The 25,045-nt window shown below is 33.2% G+C and overlaps 6 protein-coding genes across 8 annotated transcripts; 2 read left to right on the forward strand and 4 right to left on the reverse strand.

The window, feature by feature from the left end:
• Positions 3,517-4,822, reverse strand: LOC104722307 (gibberellic acid methyltransferase 1-like). Of its 2 annotated transcripts, none has more exons than XM_010440449.1 (3): positions 4,497-4,822; positions 4,098-4,364; positions 3,517-3,991 (listed from the first exon to the last, which is right to left on the reverse strand). In XM_010440449.1, exons 1-3 carry the CDS (start codon positions 4,797-4,799, stop codon positions 3,629-3,631), a joined length of 933 nt encoding a protein of 310 aa, XP_010438751.1. In that variant the 5' UTR covers positions 4,800-4,822; the 3' UTR covers positions 3,517-3,628. The 2 variants fall into 2 exon arrangements, with proteins under 2 accessions (XP_010438751.1, XP_010438752.1); XM_010440450.1 differs by having other exon boundaries at positions 4,098-4,369; positions 4,497-4,600.
• On the forward strand, positions 6,487-7,833 carry LOC104722309 (GPI-anchored protein LORELEI-like). Its single transcript, XM_010440453.2, has 3 exons — positions 6,487-6,559; positions 6,693-6,752; positions 7,152-7,833. The coding sequence occupies exons 1-3, from the start codon at positions 6,487-6,489 to the stop codon at positions 7,520-7,522; spliced, it is 504 nt and encodes a 167-aa protein (XP_010438755.1). The 3' UTR covers positions 7,523-7,833.
• Positions 7,718-10,012, reverse strand: LOC104722308 (WPP domain-interacting protein 1-like). 2 transcript variants are annotated; one of them, XM_010440452.2, is made up of 3 exons: positions 9,658-10,012; positions 8,541-9,575; positions 7,718-8,407 (listed from the first exon to the last, which is right to left on the reverse strand). In XM_010440452.2, exons 2-3 carry the CDS (start codon positions 9,523-9,525, stop codon positions 7,821-7,823), a joined length of 1,572 nt encoding a protein of 523 aa, XP_010438754.1. In that variant the 5' UTR covers positions 9,526-9,575; positions 9,658-10,012; the 3' UTR covers positions 7,718-7,820. The 2 variants fall into 2 exon arrangements, with proteins under 2 accessions (XP_010438754.1, XP_010438753.1); XM_010440451.2 differs by having other exon boundaries at positions 8,541-10,012.
• LOC104722310 (uncharacterized protein At4g26450) lies at positions 10,163-13,536 on the reverse strand. Its single transcript, XM_010440454.2, has 4 exons — positions 11,004-13,536; positions 10,753-10,915; positions 10,593-10,671; positions 10,163-10,496 (listed from the first exon to the last, which is right to left on the reverse strand). Exons 1-4 carry the CDS (start codon positions 12,839-12,841, stop codon positions 10,441-10,443), a joined length of 2,136 nt encoding a protein of 711 aa, XP_010438756.1. The 5' UTR covers positions 12,842-13,536; the 3' UTR covers positions 10,163-10,440.
• Positions 19,663-22,328, forward strand: LOC104722313 (probable WRKY transcription factor 34). Its single transcript, XM_019231567.1, has 4 exons — positions 19,663-19,882; positions 20,813-21,468; positions 21,541-21,699; positions 21,797-22,328. The coding sequence occupies exons 1-4, from the start codon at positions 19,676-19,678 to the stop codon at positions 22,326-22,328; spliced, it is 1,554 nt and encodes a 517-aa protein (XP_019087112.1). The 5' UTR covers positions 19,663-19,675.
• Positions 22,463-24,765, reverse strand: LOC104722311 (COP9 signalosome complex subunit 6b). The gene is made up of 9 exons (XM_010440455.2): positions 24,403-24,765; positions 24,224-24,312; positions 24,055-24,148; positions 23,896-23,957; positions 23,727-23,805; positions 23,544-23,636; positions 23,236-23,336; positions 23,049-23,104; positions 22,463-22,671 (listed from the first exon to the last, which is right to left on the reverse strand). Exons 1-9 carry the CDS (start codon positions 24,698-24,700, stop codon positions 22,590-22,592), a joined length of 954 nt encoding a protein of 317 aa, XP_010438757.1. The 5' UTR covers positions 24,701-24,765; the 3' UTR covers positions 22,463-22,589.

Consider the following 25,045-nt stretch of genomic DNA (forward strand, 5'->3'; position numbering starts at 1 on the left):
ATATATATATAAATGTCTAGGTTCATATTAATTATTTATATCAGTTTGAATTAATGTAAAGCACAAAAAAAAAGTTAATTAGATTTGTTTCTTAAAACATTTAAACTATTGCATATGTAAGGTTGGATTTGAACTGAAATGAGGTGATATGGCGTCATCTCATAGAAACAATTAATAATATCTTATTATATTATATAATAAGAGAAAGTTTTTTCTAACTATGCCAAATAATGTGACATTTGGTACTCTACTTTTGTGATACATGTCATTCTTATTAATTTTAAATTTAATATTATAGTTTTTATTTAATTTTGTTTTATTTGTATCTTATATGATGTATAGTTTGTTAAAAAAAAGATAATTGTTGTATAGTTTGCTTTTTGAATTTCAACATTGTTACAAAAATATATTTTTTTCTATTTTTTTGTTTTATCAACTAATATATTTCATAATGAAATCATACACCATAAAACCTAAAAATCTTATATAATAAGAGGGGGTTATTGGTTCTATGATTTTAATGGATTTGGAAATCCAAACAAAAATCATATGTTATTCAATCATTGATTTTAAAATACTTATTAAAATTATGTGTTATTGGTTCTATGATTTACAAATACTTGTTAAAATCCCATGTTATTCATTTAATGATTTGTTTGGATTTCAAAATCCACAGTATGTTTTAAATGGATTTGTATGGATTTGAAAGTGTAAAATAGAAGGATTCAAATCCAAGGATAAAACATGTTATTTCAAAATCCATGTGTTTTGATTTTGAGAATTTACAATTCCATATGAATTTAGAAATCACTTCTCCAATAACAGCCCCAAAGAGAAGGTTTTTTCTAACTTTGCCTAACAATGTGATATTTGGCACTTTACTTTTGTGACACATGTCATTCCCATTAATTTTAAATTTAACATTCTATTTTTTTATTTGACTTTATTTTATTTGTATCTTATGTGGTGTATAGTTTGATAAAAAAAAAAGATAATTGCTGTATAGTTTGCTTTTTGAATTTCAACATTGTTACAAAATATATTTTTTTCCATTTTTTAGTTTTATCAACTAATATATTTCATAATGAAATCATACACCATAGAACCTAAAAAAAAATATTGATCAACCCAACTAAAAAATATAAACAAATTAAAACCAAATAAAAATAGAAAATGGTTTCATACTTTTAAAGTAAAACATGAAACCAAATTAATTTATGATAGACTAATTTAAAAATATAAAATATTTTCAAATATATATATATATATATATTATATTATATTTAATAATCATATATAATGTATTAAAGACACAACTCAAATTTGTATTTAATAGTATTCTATAAGTTACAGTTTGAATGTCTTTAAAACATATGTACTAAAAGAAAATGGTATCATAACATAATTGTTTTATCTCCCTCAATAAATAATAGAAAACAATAATTTCAAAATTATTTTATTGTTAATTATACTATTTATTTTAAAATGATTAGAAATAGAGACAATTTATAGAAGAAAAAAATATTTATATTAAATTTGACACACTTTTATTATCATGAATTATTATAAAAAATTAGTTAGACTTAGAGTATAAGATATATGTTTTTGTGATATCGTTTTAATAAATTCTTTTAAAATTGACTTATCATATTATAAAATTATTTGTTGTTAACTATTACTTTTAGATATGAAAATAAAATTAATCTATAGGACAACATAATTTATCTATTTCTTAGATTACTTATCAGTTTTTTTTTTGGAAAAAAAACTATAAATAAATTAATTTTATCATAATTATTTAACGAACATAGAAAAATTAATTAACTTTGCTGTAACTAATTGTCCTATTACTATAAAATGGTTTCATACATTTCAAATAAAAACTAAAACCAAATTAATTTATGATAGAATAATTTAATATAAAATATTTTCTAATATATAAAAAACTCACATCATATTCAATAATCATATATATTGTATTAAAGACACAACTCAAATTTGTATTTAATAGTAATTTATAAGTTACATTTTGATTGTGCTTAAATTATTTGTACTACTAAAAAAACAGAATGGTATCATAACATAATTGCTATATCACCCAATGATATAACAGAAAACAATAATTTCAAAATTTAATTTATTATTAATCATACTATTTATATTAAAATAACTAGAAATAGAGACAATATATAGAAAATAAAAAAATATATTAAATTTCACACACTTTTATTTTCATGAATTATAAAAACTGGTTAAACTTATAGTATAAGATATTTTTTTTGTGATATCGTTTTAATAAATTATTATAAAATTGACTTATCATATATAAAACTATTTTTTGTTAACTATTAATTACTTTAGATGATGACAATAAAATTAATATATAGGACAACATAAAATTATCTATCAAAAAATCAAGTAAGATCTTACACTTTTCTTTCTAGACTATTTATTGGTTTTTTATTTTCCAAAAAATATAAAAATATAAAAAAATATATAATTTATCTTAACTATTTAACGAAAATACCATATATAGTTGACTTTGCTATAAGTAATGGTCTTATTACTATAGTAAATACTATTTAAATAATTTCAACAATACATTGTAATCAAAAATATCTTTAACTTTTCCTCTTTTTCATGAAGCTTCTATGAAACACTATATAACATATATAAATTATAAATTGTAGTTGAACTGTAGTATTATGAATATTATTTTTTAAGACATATATTAACAATTACATCTGTTCATTTCATAGATAATTGAATAAAAGCTTTATTTTATATTTCAAGTTAATAATTCATACATAAACCACGCATGGACTATATATCATTGTGTTGTGTGTTTATTGTTTATGGTGGTTTTTAAATTATTATTTGCCTCAACTTTTTGTAGGAGATTCTTATACCAAAACACCATACTAGCAACTTAATTGTAACAAACCAGTGGCTAAAAATATCCAAACGAATTAAACAATGCAGATCTGTAAATGGGATATAACTCACTTTTTGACAGCTATAAAGTATAAACCCATAGGGGAATTTTTTTTTTTTTTTTTTGACAACCCCATAGGGGAATTTGAAGTCTAGGATATGGCAATTTAATATTCCTTTTGTTTTCTGTGATGAATCACATATATATAATATCCAGTAGAAGATCTTATAAATATTAATATATATATATATATATATATAATTACAATTAGTTGATTGTATTCATTAACTGAATGTAGGATTTTTATTTTTATTTTTATTTGTGTGATCAGCATTTGATAACCACTGGATATATATATTTATGAAAATTTTAATATATCCATAACTCATTTTAATTATATTTTTTCTCTACTTTATGTCTTTATCCAACTTGCTATTTATTTAATTTGGTATACTTATACTTATATCAGATTGGCAACCGCATTTAAACATTATATGTTCGAGTCAAAATTAGAATAAATATTCAATAAAAAAAAGATCATTATACCACATACCAATAACTCAAAATTAATAAATCACCACGTCTCATATAAAATAACTTTTTTACATAATTCGGCCATATATAGTAGTATTCACTATTCAGTCGTATATTAAAAAGGCATTATTATTGTTAATTTTGATATTAGTGAATATATCAAATGCGAGTGACGGAAACGGCGATCATGTGGAAGAAACAAGGTTTGTCGATAAGAGTGGTGTCCAATTTAGCTACCTCTGCGTATCGTTCGAATAGCTTATTTTTCATATCCGAACCGAAACGATCCGTAATGAACTGGCCAGCAGCGTCTTCAGCCAACTCAGCCCTTTTCTTACCGTATAGTGACGGATCTGCAATCCACGTCATCGGAGTCGCGTTCATGTTGTCGGCTATCTTCAGATTGACCATTTTCTCTATTTGGAAACCACCACAACGATCGATCGCCGCCTTGACCTCCTCCGTACTTCTCAAGTACACTCGGATGTTGAAACCATCTCTTTTCTTCACGTCTAAGACATCCTTTTATACATGCACCAATAAATAAAAAAACGTTATATCTAAACTCCATATATTAAATTAATAATATACAAGTGACATCATCATGGACTTTTAATTATTGTCTAACCTGGTCTACTAGAAGTTGCAATGCTTGATCCATGTAACTTGTGAAAGGATGCTTGAGACTCGAGTCTTTGTCATTGTCACCTAATTGGTTCTTCGACCAGGAAGGTCGACCACCAATCATCATAAACAATGATCCTCCGATCTTGATCTCATTTTTCCGATACTTCAAGAAGTTCAGTAAGTCCTCTTCCGCTTGCTCCGCGTATGCCCTCACCACTTGCTGATCAGCCCCTTCTATCCACGCCTTCCCTTTGTTCCAGCCTTCCTCCTTTACTTTTGTCGGTACCGAGAAAAGAATATAATAACGCAGTTATAGAATTAATATGGATCTTTTTTTTTTGGTCTAGCTAAGATCTAATTTGTTATCAATTTTATTTTTGCTGATTAAATTGTTATATACCTTCGAGAGCCATTCCAAACCCCCGGCAGTGGCCACATGGAGGCTATCCGGCATATGCAGTTCAGAAAAGATGTTCTCGTGAAGTCCATGATAGATGGTGTGAAAATCAAGATTTTTCTTGTCATCGATCAAAATGTCTACCGCCATTGGATCTCCATAAAGTGAACCGTATGCTGACCTCAGCAGTGTACCAACAGTTTTCTCCAGAGCTTTGTCCTTGCCAAAGCTTCCTATCCTCACTTGCTCTCCTGACTCATGCACCTGAGGGAAGCGACTGTAGAATTCCATGGCTGAAGTAAGCATGATTAATTTCGCGGTAATTTTCTCTGTACTCTTCTAACTAATAATGAAACAAGGAAGGATCGTGAAACGTCTTTATATAGCCGCAGATACATGCACACACATACATGTATGCAATTGAAGGTGTTCTATGCGTCATCTACCAACGCTTACTTTTAAGTATATTCGGAATGCCGTAGAGAACCTTAACATCTAATTTCAAAAATGGACAATAGGGGAAAGTTTGAAAATGCTCAAAAACTCTCAATAAGTGGAATTCCAAGTAAGTTAATTGATGTTATGCAACTTATGTTCCAGCTGTGCCAAATAGATCGAGATACATGAATTGATGAAAGAAAAAAAATGAGTCTATCCTTGAAAATGTACATAAATAACAAGTAATATACTGTTGTAGTATCAGTTTATGAGTGGGCTAATATCACCAACAACTATAACATTGTACCTTTGTTATTATGTCATCGCATTTCGTCTACCAGGTACTCAAAACTACCTTATTTTAAAAATTTTAACTAACTGCATGCTATCCCCACTTGCAAGTTACAAAAACGCACACATACAACTTAGGTTTCCTTTATGTATTGTTTGGGATAATATTCAAATCAAATTTTCACTAGTGTGAAAATTGAGTTTTACTTTTGGTGTGATAAAAAGATATATATCTTTTTTTTTTTTTTTGTTCAAAAAGATATATATCCTTGAAGCAAAAAAAAAAAAAAACACGCACTAGAGAGTAGAGATGGGTGGACATTAATTAGGAGCAGTTTTGAAATTATGATCAAAACTTTATCTATAAGTAGAATTTCCACAGAAACAGTAAGCATTCATCATGAATACGTCCAAATTGACTTTGCATTCATGACGAGTAAGATAATCAGAGAGCAATTACGCAATCACTTAATTATCCATTAAGTAATGGTTTGGTATATATACTATATAGTTTGATAGTTTAATCAATAAGAAAACAATAACTCTCCATCATATAAAATATTCATTCGTTTTATCATAAAACACGAAATTATTCCACGGATGCTAACTAAAATCAATAACTAAATATTTTCTAGGGAATATTAATGTATATATATACTAGAGAGAGTCACCCTAATTCCCACTTGGACGTACGTTGTTTAATATTTCAATTGATCACCCTAATTAAAAAATAATGATATTCTATAATTTGGTCCATGAAAGAAATGTACATGATTTTGTTGTGATCCAATGTCGATAATAATAACTTTTGCATTTATATTTTTGTGCACAGTCAAACATTTTTTCGTACACTTTATGTATATATACGCATATGATCATCTGCAATTTTTCATTGTTACAATCTTGGACTTAGTTCATTTTTTCAGTCTACAAAAAATGTGAATGTATGGATGTTTCAGAGTGTTTTTGTCTCAAAAATTTGAGGGGCTTTCTGAATTAATTAGATATTTGGGGTTCTTAAAACAAATAAAACATAAGTTAACTTCCAAGGGTTTGTTTACTTTTTCATTCTAGTTGTTTAAGTATTTAATTCCTCTGACGTTTTCAAAACAAATACCGTTTAAATTAGGAAAACGTTAATTTTTCCTATGTTATCTGTCTCTCCCTAATAAGGTTTCGAAATTATAATTAGAAAAAAAAAAAAAAACCTTCCTCGAGTATTCTTTCATTTGGAATTTTTTCAGCTCATGTAACAAAAAATTTCATGGAGCTGACATTATTATTTCTTCTGATAGCATTATTATTGATATCTCTCTCCACTTCGAGTTCCATCTCGGGTATGTCTTTTATAATTGTCTTCCTTATTCCTCCATAAGTAGTATTTTGTTTAACTCTCTCAATTTCTAATTCAGATTAGATTTTGGGTGTTTGGAGATGCATGATAATGATCTATTGGGTCCTTAATTGTAGATAACGTGTTCGAATGTCAGACCTCGGTTAGTGGAAGGAACCTTCTTCATGCCAAGAAAAGTAAGTATGTAACGTATCCCTTTTAATTTGATGGTTAGATATATTTGGCAATTTACTTTTGCTTTTGTAAGCCGATGTGTGAGTAAGACAAGACTCATTGACATGTCTAATTAACAATATTGATGTGTGAGTAATATAACTCTATGAACTCATTTACTTTTGCTTTTGTATATGTGTGAGTAATATAAGTCTGATGGCATGTAATATTGATGTCTGTATAGTGTATACTACATGGACTCGTAACAAAACCAATTTACTCAATCTTGATTTTAATATCTAATAGTATTTTTGTGGGTGGGTTGTTGGGTTAAGTTTCAAATCTGATTGGATGGTATATCAAATTTGTGTCATATATAAGTGGTGTGACACTGCACTCGTGTTTTCGTTGGTTTGAAACAGAATGTGAAGTTAACTTTGAGTATCTGGACTACAAGGTCTTGACAAGGCGGTGCAAAGGTCCAGCGTTTCCAGCTAAAGAATGTTGTTTGGCGTTTAAAGAGTTTGCATGTCGTTATGCGACTGAGATCAACGACATGAATAGTGATTGTGCACAGACAATGTTCAGCTACATGAATATTTACGGTAACTACCCTCCTGGTCTTTTCGCTAACGAGTGCAGAGAAAGGAAAGATGGACTTGTTTGCCCTATACCACCTCTCTATTCACCTAACCTAAACGCCTCCTCAACCGCTGATTCGACCACACCTCGTCTCATCACGCTGTTGATCTCTGCTGCGACTGCTGTTTTGGCTTTCTTCGTGCTGACTTGATCAATCAAAGGAAAGTGAAAGAGCTAACGAACTGTTCTATTGACCACTCGTCGTCTCATCACCTTTCTATTTCACTTTGATACCTCATTAGCTAACAAAATAGATAGAATTCTCAAACTGTTCTGTTACTGACCAAGTGTAGAGACTAGTTTTATCTACAAAGAAAAGAAAAAACAACAAAAGAAGAAGCGAGACTTATCTTGATCAATTTTATTACCAGAGGCAAAACTTATAGCCGAAATGTTAACAAGAAAAGCCAAAAGCCAAGAAAAACTCAGTTTGCATCAAAAATCAAATGTCATGTGGGTACAGGAATATCTGGCTTCGGCAACAATTGAGACAGGAGCGACAAAACTACTGTTAGCATCAATACTAACTGTATAAGAAAGCATGAAGTGGTCTTACATGCTGTCTTCTTGATGGTTCCGGTGATTTCTATGCACTCGTTTTGCAGGTCTTGAGCTCTGTTTGTTAAATTTGCAGCCTTCATTTGTACTTTTCCTAGCTTGTTCAGCGTCTCATGCGTTTCCTCTTTTGCCAATGACTCTTGTTCATCAATCAACTTCATCTGACTGTTCAAGTTATCAATAGATCTTGAATATATCAGATATTCAATCTCGGCCTCAATCTTCTGCCGGAAGGTATCTTCAACCATGGTCTCTGTTCCTCCCAACGAGTGTTTGTTATGGTTCGCGGTGGATTCAAGCTCACGGATGTGTGATTCTTTCACCTCGAGCATGGACCTTGTTTCTTCTAGCTTGATCTCCAGTTGCTCAACATTGTTAACCAGGGTTACAATCTCCGAGTGAGGTGAACTTACTTCGCTGGCTTGTTCATGATGCTGTGGCATTGGTTCCTTCCCGATCTCCTGAAATTGCTGAACCTCTGCATCCCATTAAACATGATAAGTCATTTTTCATGTGATGTTATTAGTTGATTCCAACATGAGAATGCAGGCTCATAACAAGATATAGGTATGGAACAGACGTAAAAATAATGCAAGATTAGATTGCTATACCTTTCTCAAGAGCATCTCGCAAGGCCAAGAAACCGTCGATGGCCTCTGTTAGTGGATCAAGTTCTTCTGAATAACGATTGTTCGTGTTTACCGACTCTTCTCCTTCTCCTCCGGCATCATCTTTTCTCATTGAAGTTTCTCCGTTCATATCGGCTTCATCGCCATTTTCTCCACTGTTGAAATCCATCATTCTTCCACTCTGCTTTCTTGAATCAGATTCCAAGCTGGAATAAGAGTTATCCTTGTCAATATCGAGCCCCTTATCTCCTCTATGTTTCTTACTATTCTCTACACGACTGTTTCCTCTCTGACCTGAACTAATCATTGGCTTCTCATACCTAATAAACTTGGGAGCTCTTGCAGCCGTCGAGGACTTGCTGCTACTACGATCATCATCCTTTTCTAAATCAATACCAGCTGAAAAACCAGTCCCTGCCACAAACCTAGAGTCATAACCAGTACTCCCAAGTAAATCAAAACCATCACCGGTACTTTTCAACATATTCACAGACCCAACAGATCCTTGACTCTCTTGTTCGACTTGGGATGACTGAAACATTATCTGTTTACCATGTGAATGAGCAGCACCTGACACCCTTTTTTTCAAAACTTTGCTACTATTCTTCTCCGTATTGGCAGACGTGTCCTTAACAACAACAAGATCTCTCCTGATCCGTCTCCATTTTCTCAACCCTCGTCCCTTGGAAACAGGAGAAGAAGAACCACCAACAGCACCAGCACCAGGTGAATCAAAATCATCCATGGGTTTATTATTATTATCAGTACCGATTTCAACACAAGTAGAAGACGTGGAAACAAGTTTCACACTCTCATCTGAGAAAGACCCGTTGTCCAAACTCCTACCATCATCATCATCATCATCATCATCATCATCATCAGCAACGTTGTTGTTGCTGGCACTTTGTTGAATCAAAACATTATCGTCAACAGACTCAAGCGCAGAGCTTTCACTCTCCAAATCCATCAATAATCTCTCTCCCTCAAAAATTCACAAGATTCCAAAAATCATATCGGCTTCAGAAGCAAGGTAGCTCAAAATCAATAACCCAGAAAACAAAAAACCAATCAAGCGGGGAATAATCAAAAGTCAACTCACCACCAAAGTTACAAAACTCATTCGTTCCTTGACGAATATATAAAGGTGTGAAATTTGCCTACCATGCGCCCACCAACATCTACCAGATCAATCAAGAGCAATTGAATGATTCCCAAAAATGCAACAAGCTCGCTCAATCAATGGAAGAACAACACATACATACATACGTATGGTTCTGGGGAAAAAGGGTACGAAAACGCAAAAGAAGTGAAAACCCTAATCCCGATTCGATGATGATCGGATTCGCAGATCTATCTATATTAACAACCCCTTCAATGTGGAAAGTTGCATTGTCGGAATATAAAGTTTATTCCTTTTTCTTTTTTCCTCACGATCAATTTTGTTCCTTTTAGAAAAAAATTCGGTTTTTTCTTGTTTTGGAGAAAATAAACGAACACATACATAGAGACGTGTGGGTGGTTGGAATAAAACACGTGGCGAAATCGGATGCACTCTCAGTATCAACTTAGTCATTTATTGACCGTGAGATTGGACACCTCATTCATTCCTACAAAATATCATTTCATAATAATGCCTTGGGGCTTTGGTTATTTTCTTACATTGTTCTAGGACTGATATAAAAGTTGAATGATACCTTTCAACTACTAACCTAAAAACATAGGGTACACTGGACTGGAGAATAAACAGAAGATTACAAGGTTACGATCATAAAACACAAAACATCACAATCTTACATCCCAGAGGATTAACGCAAACGATATGGGCTACACACTCATTACACTGAGAGAGATAGAGAGAGAGAAATACATAATATAAGGCGAATCAGAAAGGCTTCTCGTAGCCTCGAGCTGGAGGTTGGTCCCAAGCTTGCAAGAATGCTGCACACACATAATTAGTCAATCAGCTGTGCTATATAAGAAGGTAATAACAAAGGCGAAATAAAACACTCTACAAGTTAACTGTTGCCGCCTTACTCAGTGGTATTTCGCCCAGTGACATGAATATCGAATCATCGTCTGTGTTATTTACTACTTGGTCATTTCCAATAGCTCCCTGAGACGTTTTCAGACGAAGTTAGTTAGCACCAAAGCCCAATTCTATCCTAGCCTAACACTTGACAAGTAGAGTAAGTACCTCTCGATCTTGAAGGCTAACTGCGTTGTTATTCTGTGCCACGCTACTGCTACCCGGGTTTATTGGAGGAATGTTTCCAAAGGAATCAAGAAACTCTACCATCATGAGCCCTTCATTGTAGTCTGTAACATCATCAATCCCCATATATGGAGCAGCTTCTTGCCTGTTAGATATGTCAGTCAAAAAACCCATTAGCCAAATGTAAAACATGTGTGTACATATATAGTTGTAAGAGTAGGACTTAGCCGCACTTTCTTCCCTGATCATTGTTGGACTTTACCACCTCTGGAGAATCATCATCCAAATCAATCACTTCTATCTCTTTACCATTGCTCATCCGAGTACTGGTACTGAACTCAAGAGACTTACTAGAACTGCTGATTGAGAGATCAAAATCAACAGCTTTACCAGATCCCCTTTTGCCATCATTCACATCTGACGCTCCCCCTAGATTTAGGTCACAGATCTTAAACGAAGCAGGAAACAGCTGATGTTCTTCAGCATACCCAGGACCTGTTTCGCCCGTGTGTGTAGAGTTATTAACCAGACTTTCATTGCTGAACCTTCTTCCAGCAGCACGGTCAATAAGTCTTTTGTTGAATGAGCTTGGCTCTTCTTCTTCTTCTTCTTCAGGTTTGCATTGGGTTTGGCGTTCATTGGCTTCAGAAACTGGCAAAGGAACCCAATCTCTCTGTCTTTTTGCTGCCTCCTCCAAGTCACTGTCTTCACAAGCCCGTTTATCACCTACTTTCCCCACCAAATGTGATCTGTGCAGATTAGGCAATTCTAATCCTGAATTTTTCTCACTATTATCCCTGAGAATGCTATTGGGGAAAGAATTAGACCTATGACATTTACTGTTCTCAACAAATTGAACAAAAGCCGAAGCTTCAGCTTGGTCACTGATATTTCCATCGCCAGTACTATCAGCTTTTCCAGATGATTGGTCTCGAGTCTCACATCGTTTTTGGGTTTGATCTTCTTCTAGGAGTCCAGAATTATGAGTGGTCTCCCTGATATTTTGACTCAAATAATGCCTTGGGCCCTTTGCAGTCAGAGAAGAGCGTGTCCTCGTAGGCACCTTCTCAAATTTACACAGTGTTGCCAAATCAATATCACTCTTGGTGAGTGATTCATCAGCCCCACAATGCTGATCAATAGATGCATCTTCAAAACGTTGATGGATTGATCCATCTTCGGTAGCGGTCTGGTTCTCATTCTCTCCACCATTATTACCAACAGACCTACCTTTCATCTCTCCTGATCCAGCGCTCAAGCTAGAAGAACCTTCAGATACTTTTGAGATTTCACAATCGTGTAATATCTCTTTCCCGGCACTTGAGGAACCTGTCTTGGACTGTGCCTCATCCTGGAGATTGTACTTGTCCAGCACAGACTCAGAGTCACCCGCTCCTTCACGCTTTCTCATGAACTCACCGGAGGCTGACCGCTGAACAGAACTAGCAATATCCTCAGCAAGTGGCTGCTCTTCTTGATGCCCAGACACAGAGTCATCACCTGTCTCGGCCTCAAAAGCTTTACTCCTCTCAGACGAAGATCCGCTCCTCCCAAAATCCGAATCATAACGGTGAGAGTGAGACCTCCTTCCTTTCAAACTATTCCTGGAGCCAGCTGAGCTATAGCCATCAATATACCTCCTTTTATCTGGGGGAGGAGGAGCTGAAGCATCCATTCGCGATGCATCTTGTGACCTGGAACTCTGAAACTCACCAGACTGCTTCCTGAAATTACTACCATTCTGCCATTTATTGGAAAGCACAGTTTGTGGCAAAACACCCTGAGAAACCAAGTACTCTGTTGCTAGACGACCTGCCTCCATGAAAACGTCGCCACCACCACCACCACTTCTACGTTGCACAGGTGGATGAGGGAGAGGCGGAGGCAGCTGATTCAGGTATGATTTAGAGCGTCCCCTTCCTCGTCCGTATCCACGGTTAAAGCCACGGTGCTGGTGATCAGAACCATAGAAACCATGTCCTCTCATAGGACGATCAGGGGAAATTCGAGAACCCATTCCAATAGAACCAGATCTATACCCATTCCCAAGATTACGTTGCCTAGCATGCATCTTTCTTTGATCCACTAAATATACACACACACACACACAAAAAAACCCCTAATATATATAACACAGTTCTGATTCCAAGGAACTCACAGTAGTAGTAGTAGCGAAACCATTTTTGTCTCAAAACCAAGGAGGGGAACTTTTGAGGTTATTATTGCAGCTTCACAGAACAGAGCAGCTTCAATCCGAACTTGTTATAATTGGGGGCAATCCCTTGTTCACAGTCCCAGCGAGAGAGAAAACAAAAAAAAAAAAAAAAAAGGAGAGAGGAAAAAATCAAACAGTACGATGATGGGATCTCGAGTTCGGTGAAGATCTAACCTCTTCTTCTCTCTTGTCCGATCATAGGGGTTTGTTTCCTTTTGTCCGATTAGGTAGAAGGAACGAGTAATCTGATTCAAGTTTTCTCACTTACATGTAAAATAAAGAAGAAGAACCCTAGAGAATAGTTTCCTCCTCCACCACCACAAAATGATACAACACAGTCAACAAAATCACAGGTAAGAGAAATCACAGGATTTAATATTCCGATCTCAGATGACGGGCACGAGTCTCAGTCACTGTAATTCTCAAATCAATCTCCAGATTTCAGCGGCGAAGATATCGATCGGCTCTATTAACGATTTTTGTTTCTTCTTTTTGGGGTTTTTTTTCTTTCACATTTTTATTTTTGCGTCTCTCCATCAAAAAAGTGTTTCTTTCTACAAATATATTTATTTTTTATTATTGGGATATAAAGAAGGAAAGCATGAACACGCCACGTCAGCTGCACTTGTACTAATATCATCTCACTTCACGCGCTTCCGTCGCACGTATGATTCAGTCTCTCTCTAAGGCCTACCATTACTATTTGCGATATGGACCAATCACATAAAAAATAATATAGTAGTGTTCAAGTGTGGACTTTGATTTGTACTAATTAAAATATCTAATTGTTTATTCTCTTTGGTTAACTTGGATTTTTGTAGAAACGAAATCTGTGTATATTGTTTGTCCCACGTTCTACTTGAACTCGATTGCACACGTAAATTAAACAACCTCTTAAATTAATATACATGGAGATAAAATGATATACAGAATTTTATTCTTGTTTTTAAAACATAATTCGGCTGTTTTCTATTATTATCATCTTTACTTCACGCGCCTTTTTTTTAATGTTAATTATATACTACTAGCACTTTTAAAAAATATGTAAAACATGATTAATTTACAAAAGCTAGTTTGTTAACATACTGTAAATAATTATTTTACAAAAACTTTTATACTCGTTTCCACTAAATTTGATGGTTATTCTGGTATTCTTTATTTTTTCTAACAAACAAGTCAAACCCTTAAATAACTTACCAAGATTGGATTAAAAAGTTTCTTGTTAGTAAAAATATTTTTCGTTTTACCATATGAGAAGTACTTACCATATCAACAAAAACATAAATTATCTATTAGTAACTATTGATAATGACTATTATTTTAGACTATAAAAATTTTCGGCTGTATGGACTTTACTGTAGTAATTGTCAATGTATTAAGATCAACTAGATTCGGATGATTTTAAAAACTAAGTTTACTAACTCATTTATAATTTATTATGTACATGCAGGTTATGTTTGTAAACATATTTTTTAAGAATGTTATTAACATTTATAATCCAAACTCGTACCAATTTAGTATTTAATTTGTTTTTAATTTGGTTTAGACAAAAAAAAATGATCAAATTTGTTTTGTTATTAGTAAAGACAACTCTATTTAAAAAATAGTAAACTAAAGATGGTATGTCTAATTTAGGACAAAAATCCAGCATATCCCTATGTGTCATGTTTTCCATCTCATAACTATGGTTTTAATAATAATTTTCCCATTTAAGATTGTATATTTTAGTCTAACAAATAAAGATATATGTGAAAATTACGATTTTAATTGTTTAAATATTTATTTGGTATAGCATTTATAACATGATCTGGATTAGTGATCAGCTATATTTTTATTAAACTCGTAAACCATCAAACCAAATAAAAACACTAAAAAATATTTAAATTTCATGAACTGGATAACCAATATATAGTTGTCAAAGGGATCAAACACGTCCGTTATACCAGCTCCGCAATGCACAAAAGCACTATTACCAGTAGAAAATATGTTCCACATATACGACATGAGTAAATATTATGTCTGATCGGCATGTACCCTGCTTGAATTCGCATTATCCATAATTCCCCTCATATATTTATCAGCAATATATTCGCTAATAGTTGACCTATTAATTCTTATTATTGAAAATATTGTCCATTTATATTGAATTACATTTATTTGTTTTAATTTTTTTATAACTATTATAGAACATAGTTTAATGTTTTTTCTTTTTTGTTTTGAAGTTTTTTATGTCAGATAAATTGAAATATATGTTACATAATATATTGGAAGCATTAACTTATTTTAATTCTAACATGACCCTGTATTTTGTTTTTTTTAAAATTTATATTTTCATCCTCTCCTTTCATCCCGTTTCAGTCCCATTATTCTTTTCTCATTTCCTCAAAATCATGTTCCCAAAATTTAGCACACAATCACGTTGATAAGTTATACAAACGTTTGTATATCATAATTAAGTATCCAAAATTTATACAATATACTGTATATATATATATACATATAGTTTGCATATAAGAATTATGAATTTTAAATTTTTTAACATTTGTAATACATACGTTTTATTTGTGAGATATTTAGAATCCCAAATTTTAATGTCTGATTTTTAAGTGTGACATAAAATAATTAAATACAATGTGGGAGATATATAATCAAAAGATTGCTATCTTCCCAATTATTTTTAAAATATATTTGAAAGATTGTTATGATAATAACATTAATATTTTTTATATACACCAACCAAAAAAAACTAAAAATAAACTCAAAGAAGAAAATAAGTATAAGAGGGTAAGAAATTCTATAACATTGAAGTTCTGAAAGTCAATTTAGTCATCCAAATTTTATGATCTCGAATCTAATAATTTTGACTCTAAGACCGAAACTAAATAACAATAGAATTGTTGGATATATAATATATTAGTGTGCTAAATTAAATTTGGAAGTATGAAAAATTACAAAAACTCTAATTGGATATATGAAGATTTAGTCGAATGACTCGTCAAGTTCTAATCGACTCCAAATAACACATAAATTAGAACCGAACACAATGTAACTTGAGGTATTAATGATCCCCACTAAGATACAAAGAAGAAAGCTCGATCAGGGAGGGGGAGTCATCTTCAACATTGTGGACATCATCGAGACATGCAAATCCATGTTATCTCTGAAAGATATATTTGTTTTGCCTCTTTCCCAGTTCACTGCAAAATTTATTATGATTTAAGAGTATATAAAGAAAAAATCAATCACACTAATATGATTTAATACCAATAGGCTATGTGTAACAATATAATCATAGATTGTTTTAAAAAAAAACAAAAAACAAATAATCATGCAGCAAAAGAACACTATATATATATTATAATTATTGTATATATAAGTACTAACATAAAAAAAACTGTAACTATTCAAAAGAATAGTAAGAGAAAATCAATTATAACTACTTAATTTTTTTACAACATCCGTATTTTAGAAGTTGAACAGTCTTGACTTTTATGTTTCACATGTTTTTGAAGAGTTTCAAATCTGAAACACTAAAAGATAATGAAAAATAAAAGTCAGAAAATTTAAAACTCAAAATATTGATGCTGGAAAAAGTTTTTGTGAATGAACGTAACTAAAGACTTCGACACGTCTTATATAGTGATGAAGATTAATATATCTTTCCTAACACAATATATTTTAGGATACTAACGAAAAAGATTTGAATAGTTATTTTAGATTTATTCATTTAGTTTTAAAATATAGATTTTAGTATAAGGAAAATCATAACATAAAATCATAAATATTCTTTACGCAGATATCTCACAATATATAACCAAATTAAATTTTTATACATATATACAATTTTGAATTTAATTGCTCGATTTTAAAATTTTAATTGAAACAGATTTTTGTTATTTCTATAAACAAATTTAGATGATTTTGTATATTAGGCAACATCAAAATCAGAAATTATTGTTTCCGGATCTTTCTCAAAATATATAATCAAATTAGGGAAATATGTTTACATATATACAATTTCAAATTTAATTGTCTCGATTCAACCTGTTTGGTTTCAAGGATTATACATATTCTTATTTCTATTTAAGTGGCATTTCATGCAATAATCTCTTAATCTATGTCTACTTATTAAAAATGCTTCCCTTTTAATAGTGTAGATTAGAACGTATATTGTTAGTAATTTGTGTACATTGTTAGTAATATCTTATAGAGATTGTGATTTTAAATCATAAGAGATTATATAGAATTTAAATTTGGACAATGATATAACAGAAATTATGTATGAATATTGCATGTTTATTATATTTTTTTCATCTTGATATCAAGTTCAATTTTTGTCTGTTTCCGTTTTATATAAAGAAATGCATCTTAAAATAACTGAAAACAATTCAAGTGTCAATTAATTTATCAATGAATTTATAAGAAGTTTTATATATTAGAGGAACAAAAAAAATTGTTGACCTTTATGTATTTTATTTCTAAAGCGAAGTTTATGAAGCTTTTAAAAATAATTGAAAGTAAAGAGTAAAAAGAAAGAAAAATGTTGTGAAGGCTTTAAAATTACTTAAAGTAAAAAAAAGTTTGATTGGGAAAAAATACAGTGAGGACTTTAAAAAAAAATTACGGTGTTAATAATGAACGTCAATCACCCCCTAAATGTGTGTGTATTTTTTTAGATAAAACCAAACTAAATGTGTTAATGCATGTTAAGTCGGAGATGTAAAACACAATCAATATTACTAGTGTGAGTACTAAAACCGAACTAAGGGGATGATTGGTAACGACTATTAGTTTAGACAATAGATATTTCGGCTTTATAGGCTTTGATTGTGGTAACTTTCAATGTACAAGGATCAATTGGTAAAGATTATGATTATAGAGGTTGTGACTTTAAATCATATAAGATTGTATAAAGAATTTAAATTTGGACAATGATATAACGACAAATTATGTATGAATATTGCATGTTTATCCTATTTTTTCTTGATATCAAATTCAATTTTTGTTTATTTCTGTTTTATATAGAGAAATGAATCTTAAGATAATTGAACACAATTCAAGTGTCAATTAATTCATCAATGAATCCCCTATATATTAAAAAAGAAGCATTTTTGAAGAAATGTTGATGTGTCGTCGCCAGAGAGCTTTGTGCCCAATTTATTATTTGCCCTTAATATTCTATAATATTACATAAAACTGTCATTATTATTCAATTTATTTATATACACAATATTTCGTTCCTATACATTCTAAAATTGGTAAATATTATTCAAATATTAATTAATATTATCTCCTACATATTTTCGAAATTATTTTCAAAACCTATGTATTATAATATAATAAAAAATTATAACATGAGATGTTTAAAATATATATTTAAATCATATTTTCAAAAATATAAATAATATTATATGACGAAAAAAAAATATTATTTTTTATTGTTTGAAAATTTTTAACCAAAAAAACATTGAAATTAATTTTGAATAATAGATATTGGAAAATCTTTAAAAAAACAATTTGACGGCATCTTAAATTTATTTTTAACTATAAAATATTTGAACTTATGCAAATCCTAATTTTCAGTTTTCCATATAGAAAATTGTTGATATATAAGACTAACGTATATTAAAGATTCCTTAATTTCAAAATTAACATATTAAAAAATATAAAATCTTATATTTTTTAATATTATTTCTTAAATATTTCGAGTAAAAAAATATTATATCCCTTATGGAGTATGGCTACCGGGACGGGTTTGACCCGCTAAAGAATTTAAGTCATTCGTTTTGTGAAGTTTTAATCTTTTTGATGGTTTTTATCCGTTTTATAATTTTACAAGTTTTATACAATTCTGATTGGTCACTAATTCGGTAAACGTTAGATTCGGGTACGTTGTTTTGTGAATCTTAATTTTATGGTGAAATCTTTATTATTTCAAAAATCACAAACTGAATGAAACCAAACTAATATAAATTTGAACTGTAAATGATTTAACAAATAATTATATCTATAAATCTCTATGTGTGCATAATATATTACAAACCTTAGAGTAAACATAGTTTTTGAAATCAATATGCGGGTTCGTACCTAGTTTTATTAGAAGTGTGTATCATAAGGGAACTGTGTATATTTCTAAAAATAGTTAAACGGTTGGTGAAATTTTTGCGGATTATTTTTTAAACATTGTAGAAAAAATATTAATTTTTTTTGTTCGGATCTTGAGAAAAATAGGGAGAAAATTTATCTAACCAAGCTGTGTAGTTTCTTTTGCCATACATCTTCATTGTGTTTAGGGTAACACCGATAATCAAGAACGAGAGAGAGAGCAAGAGACTTTTACTACACAAGGTTTCTTATATTCCTTTCGATCATTGTTTGTGAACAAACCCATAAGAAAAGAGAGAGACAGAGATAGGCAGAGGAACAGAGACCAGCCCCATGTTTCGATCTTTCGTACAGTCTAAACGGCGTCTGATCGGTGTCATTTACTGCATGCATTAATCAATCAATCCGGTATTTATCACTCTTTTATCTCCATCGTTGTACATTTTTCAGCATGAGTTCTCTCACGTTGTGTTTTTGGATTCGAAACTTATTACAGAAGCTAACAATTAACTTTTCTGCTATCATTTTAACTAATAGATTTTAAGGTAATAATAACTTGTGTCACATGTCAGGTTAAGCCCTGTAATGGCTGATTCTATGCAAACCAGCTTTCACAAGACACCAGGTTATTCAGGAGGAGCTCTTCGTGAAAGGATTGAAGCGAGATCCGGGTTTAGTGCACCAAGTTTAAACACTGAAGATATTTTTCAGTCAACATGTTTAACCATCTCTTCTCCTGGTGTTAGTCCTGCAACTCTGTTAGAGTCTCCTGTTTTCCTCTCAAACCCATTGGTAACTTCTTTCTTTTCAACATTGTCATTATCGTCTTTCTCTTTCGCCAATCCGTATCTGAAATCTTTTCTCACTTGTAAGCTCAGCCATCTCCGACAACTGGGAAGTTCTTATCACTACCTTCTGATAAGGCTAAAGATGAGTTATTTGACGACATTACCACATCCTTGGCCTTCCAATCCATTTCAGGAAGTAGCCTTGATCCTACAAACAACGGTTTAGAACCCGATGACTCCCAAGAGTATGAGCAACGACAGCTATGCGGTTTAGGAGACTCGATGGCTAGTGGTGCACCTGCAGATGATGGATACAACTGGAGAAAATACGGACAGAAGCTAGTTAAAGGAAGTGAGTATCCACGTAGTTATTACAAGTGCACGCACCCAAATTGTGAGGCCAAGAAGAAGGTTGAACGGTCTCGGGAGGGTCATATTATAGAGATCATATACACAGGATCTCATANTTTATCACTCTTTTATCTCCATCGTTGTACATTTTTCAGCATGAGTTCTCTCACGTTGTGTTTTTGGATTCGAAACTTATTACAGAAGCTAACAATTAACTTTTCTGCTATCATTTTAACTAATAGATTTTAAGGTAATAATAACTTGTGTCACATGTCAGGTTAAGCCCTGTAATGGCTGATTCTATGCAAACCAGCTTTCACAAGACACCAGGTTATTCAGGAGGAGCTCTTCGTGAAAGGATTGAAGCGAGATCCGGGTTTAGTGCACCAAGTTTAAACACTGAAGATATTTTTCAGTCAACATGTTTAACCATCTCTTCTCCTGGTGTTAGTCCTGCAACTCTGTTAGAGTCTCCTGTTTTCCTCTCAAACCCATTGGTAACTTCTTTCTTTTCAACATTGTCATTATCGTCTTTCTCTTTCGCCAATCCGTATCTGAAATCTTTTCTCACTTGTAAGCTCAGCCATCTCCGACAACTGGGAAGTTCTTATCACTACCTTCTGATAAGGCTAAAGATGAGTTATTTGACGACATTACCACATCCTTGGCCTTCCAATCCATTTCAGGAAGTAGCCTTGATCCTACAAACAACGGTTTAGAACCCGATGACTCCCAAGAGTATGAGCAACGACAGCTATGCGGTTTAGGAGACTCGATGGCTAGTGGTGCACCTGCAGATGATGGATACAACTGGAGAAAATACGGACAGAAGCTAGTTAAAGGAAGTGAGTATCCACGTAGTTATTACAAGTGCACGCACCCAAATTGTGAGGCCAAGAAGAAGGTTGAACGGTCTCGGGAGGGTCATATTATAGAGATCATATACACAGGATCTCATAATCACCCCAAACCTCCACCTAACCGCCGCTCAGGGATTGGATCCGAACAAGATGGTTTTGCTGGAACCAATGAGAACATAGACTGGACATCACCTGTATCTGAAGTCAAATACGGAAGCCATTCTGGATCAATGCAGGTAAAAAGCGAGACTCAGTTCGGATACGGTGATGCAGCAGCTGATGCCTTCTTTAGAGATGAAGAGGAAGATGATCGAACGTCCCACATGAGTGTTTCCCTGAGTTATGACGAAGAAGTAGATGAATCTGAGTCAAAGAGAAGGTAAGAAAAATCACCATTTAAAATACTTAGAAAGACGAGATGTTCTGAGTTCTGATGCCATTCGCGTATCAGGAAACTCGAAGCTTATCCAGCAGAAATGAGTGGATCAACCCGAGCCAGCCGTGAGCCAAGAGTCGTGGTGCAGACCACAAGTGACATTGACATCCTCGATGATGGTTATCGCTGGCGCAAGTATGGGCAAAAAGTTGTCAAAGGAAACCCGAATCCAAGGTTCTTGTATCCAAATGCTCTGTTCTGCTTGCTGCTCTCCCTTCGTTGCATCTTTTGTTCCATGAATTTCCATCATAATCTGCATTCTATATTACAGGAGTTACTATAAATGCACAGCTAATGGATGCACCGTAACAAAGCATGTAGAGAGAGTTTCTGATGACTTCAAGAGCGTTCTAACAACTTATATAGGCAAGCACACCCACGTTGTACCAGCAGCACGCAACAGCAGCCTCGTCGGTTCAGGCAGTTCAGGGACTCTCCAAGGCGGTTTAGCGACTCAGACCCACAACCACAATGTTGTGCATTATCCAGTGCCACATAGTAGATCTGAGGGACTAGTCAGAGCCAACTCATCTCTATTTGACTTACCGCCATGCCTAAAGCCTCCTGCAGGTTTCTCTGTTTACATAGGCCAATCTGAGCTTTCTGATTTTTCAATGCCTGGTTTAACTATTGGGCAAGAGAAGCTTCCCAACCAGCCAATGCCTGACATAGGTGATCCAGCTGGCGTAATGTTGCAGTTAAAAGCAGAGCCGAAGGTGGAACCAGTGTCACAACAGGGACTTGGATTGTCAGCGAGCTCACTGATATACAGAGAGATTATGAGTAGATTACCACAGATATGAAACAAATTTCTTTGTTCACTGGTTATTTTAATTTTGAATAAATGGTTTTTGAGGGAAGGTAAAAATTGATTTGTTTCCAAAGTCATTTCACAAAATTTGGTTAGACCTAAACTTGGCTTTTGTCTAAACAAAGCTGACGCAGAAGAAAAACTTCCTTAGCTGTTTGGTTCCCAAAAGTACAATGCCTTAAAGAGTTCTAACTTTCCCTTCACTTAGGGACCAGACCACCTAGAAAAAAAGGTTTTACACTGAAACTAATCTTTACATGAACGCAGTCCTACCGCCTCTTCGGCTGTTTCGCTCGTATGCAGTGTTGAACTTGTCAACCACCTCGTTCATGTTGCTGCAATTTATAAAGAAAACAAAAAAAGTGAGAGATCAATTTTACAAAGGATTCTTTCAACAAGACAAATTGACATCTGTATCGGTCAAGTTATAGCACAAGATTAGATTAAAGTAGAAGAAACGTTTAAATTTCCCTAGCTACGTGCTCATTATCTTAATTATAACAAGGATGGTTGAGCAAGGTCCTCAATTTACTTCTTAACCTAAGTAAATAAAACTATTACAATGTATGCCTACACCAAGTACAGGTGATTTTATCTGTCTTGGTATCGTAAAACATTTAGTGTATCAAGCAAAAGACAAAACATTGGCATGCCTGTCCATCGTTGTACTTCAAATAGTTTAGTTTAATGGAATAACATGTCGAGCACATACCTGACACAATTTGTGATCATTGCTAGGTAAGACATCAGCAATTTGTCGTTGTACTCCTGCAAAAGAATAGAACATCATGTTTTTAAGGATATCAATTCAGAACAACAAGATACAATAAGAATTTAGGAGATTCAAATTCTACTTTTTTCTAACCAACATTGCTAGAAAGAGGCAAGGCACTACTTACCATCATGAAATTTTCATGAAAATTTTCAGATTTTGCGGCAGGCAAACTTCTGAGCAGACTAGATACTTGTCTCAGAAGTGAGTTATCGCAAGCAATATCACCTAGATGCAGAAGAATCACACAAGAAATTAGTACCACATTACTCTTGATCAATATCAACTTCTAACCCCCTTTTTATTCTTTTTTTCCCCGTAGGGAAAACACATATAGATATATTCCAGGCAAGATTAAGGTACAAATTACAAAAACTTGATGAATAAATAATAGAGTGACCGACTGTTGGGACTTGAGTAAGAATATCAAAATACCTTTCTGCATAGCGACGAGATACTGATAGAGCACTCTGATTCTGCTATTTAGCATCTTGATAGCACTATGGATACCAGTAAGATGAGCAGCCACTGCAAAACATCGAGGAATCAACATAAAACTCCATGCAATAAAAAGTCAAGATAACAATAAATATGCAGTAGGGTACAATAATTGCTTACATTGAGTTGCTGCTGAGCCTCCATCAGATGGCTTAAGATGAGCAACATGATCAACCGATATCCTTTCAGCTTCAACAGTCTGCACGAATTTACAACCACTGCTATGTTATCAAAATTCCACTCTCATATCACACAGATAAATTAAAAATCAAGTGACTAAAACTCATACCTCAATCGTATAGCTTGTATGCACGAAAATCGACTGAGGGATCCCATCAATGACATGAAACTCTAGTTTTTGAAGACAATCAATTGATTCTAATAGTCAATAAGATGATAATCTCTAAAACAAAGAAGTCAATCAATGATGGAAAAAAAAACAATTTACCGCTTTCGTAGATAGTCACAGGAAGATCCTTCTGTGAGTGATTGATAGCCGGATTTAGAAGAACATATACAGGGGACTCATTAATGTCCATCAGCTGTAGATGAAAACACAATCAGTACTACAACAACAGAGAACCATATCAGATTGAAACAATGAAACTGCAACTCACAGCTTTGTGGATAAGCATATCAGATTCCGTAGCGTCGCTTCCCGTAGAGTACCATCCCAATATGTAGAACTTAGGGAACACCTTCTTATCTAAAAATCTCCAAAAACGTACAAATTAGAACCAAAGCGAGAACGATATAAAGAGAGAGAGAGAGAGAGTGTATGTAAAATAAAGCTTACAGAGTTCTTGCTTCTTCTCAAGGAAGGATCTATCGAGAGTATCAGTAGTAGGATCAAACAAAAGCTCGAAGCTGTTGAAGATCTCAACCGTACGGCCGATCTGGAGACCGATCACGCATCCATAAACCCTAGGGTTTTGCAGTAACATCGCGTCGGCGTTGCTGGAGCCATTACCGGTTGCGCAAGAAGCGGCGGGAGGGTTAAGCTGAGTTTTAACCCTAGTGAAGTGATCGGATATGTTGAGCATCACCAGAGGATGCAGCTTGAACGTGAGACCGCTCGACGAAGAAGGCGCCATTGATGTCGCTCTCGATTTTTTTTTTCCCGGCGCTTGTTAATTGTGTCTCCTGCTCCCAAATTCTGAAATCGGATCTTACACTCGGGTCATGAATCATTATATAGTCTTGGCCTCTTGGGCTTTCTTTCTATAAGCCTAGCCCATTTAACTTTTATTTTCCCCAAAAAAAAAGGACTAAAGCATGAACTTAATTTAGCAATTTTAGATACAGAATATATATAGTTTAAATAAAATAAATGTAAAAGAAATCTCTATTTTTAATATTAAGTTACTTTTGTTTTAGATAAATTTAAATATATGATACATAATAACTATGCTTTGATTTTTAATAATACTTTCTTGTGT

Source organism: Camelina sativa, chromosome 11 (assembly GCF_000633955.1).
Source record: "Camelina sativa cultivar DH55 chromosome 11, Cs, whole genome shotgun sequence".
Taxonomy (NCBI): domain Eukaryota; kingdom Viridiplantae; phylum Streptophyta; class Magnoliopsida; order Brassicales; family Brassicaceae; genus Camelina; species Camelina sativa.

Coding starts and splice junctions, on each gene's coding strand:
- LOC104722307 (XM_010440449.1), bottom strand. CDS start 4,799: ATGCTTACTTCAGCCATGGAATTCTACAGTCGCTTCCCTCAGGTGCAT. Junction 4,365..4,496: donor GTTTGGAATGGCTCTCGAAG/GTATATAACAAT, acceptor ACAAAAGTAAAG/GAGGAAGGCTGGAACAAAGG. Junction 3,992..4,097: donor TGCAACTTCTAGTAGACCAG/GTTAGACAATAA, acceptor CATGTATAAAAG/GATGTCTTAGACGTGAAGAA.
- LOC104722309 (XM_010440453.2), top strand. CDS start 6,487: ATGGAGCTGACATTATTATTTCTTCTGATAGCATTATTATTGATATCT. Junction 6,560..6,692: donor CACTTCGAGTTCCATCTCGG/GTATGTCTTTTA, acceptor CCTTAATTGTAG/ATAACGTGTTCGAATGTCAG. Junction 6,753..7,151: donor CCTTCTTCATGCCAAGAAAA/GTAAGTATGTAA, acceptor GGTTTGAAACAG/AATGTGAAGTTAACTTTGAG.
- LOC104722308 (XM_010440452.2), bottom strand. CDS start 9,525: ATGGATTTGGAGAGTGAAAGCTCTGCGCTTGAGTCTGTTGACGATAAT. Junction 8,408..8,540: donor GCGAGATGCTCTTGAGAAAG/GTATAGCAATCT, acceptor AATGGGATGCAG/AGGTTCAGCAATTTCAGGAG.
- LOC104722310 (XM_010440454.2), bottom strand. CDS start 12,841: ATGCATGCTAGGCAACGTAATCTTGGGAATGGGTATAGATCTGGTTCT. Junction 10,672..10,752: donor TTAGCCTTCAAGATCGAGAG/GTACTTACTCTA, acceptor AAAACGTCTCAG/GGAGCTATTGGAAATGACCA. Junction 10,497..10,592: donor ACTGGGCGAAATACCACTGA/GTAAGGCGGCAA, acceptor ATGTGTGTGCAG/CATTCTTGCAAGCTTGGGAC.
- LOC104722313 (XM_019231567.1), top strand. CDS start 19,676: ATGGCTGATTCTATGCAAACCAGCTTTCACAAGACACCAGGTTATTCA. Junction 21,469..21,540: donor GAATCTGAGTCAAAGAGAAG/GTAAGAAAAATC, acceptor TTCGCGTATCAG/GAAACTCGAAGCTTATCCAG. Junction 21,700..21,796: donor AAAGGAAACCCGAATCCAAG/GTTCTTGTATCC, acceptor TCTATATTACAG/GAGTTACTATAAATGCACAG.
- LOC104722311 (XM_010440455.2), bottom strand. CDS start 24,700: ATGGCGCCTTCTTCGTCGAGCGGTCTCACGTTCAAGCTGCATCCTCTG. Junction 23,105..23,235: donor TTCATGAAAATTTCATGATG/GTAAGTAGTGCC, acceptor ATTCTTTTGCAG/GAGTACAACGACAAATTGCT. Junction 22,672..23,048: donor ATGATCACAAATTGTGTCAG/GTATGTGCTCGA, acceptor TATAAATTGCAG/CAACATGAACGAGGTGGTTG.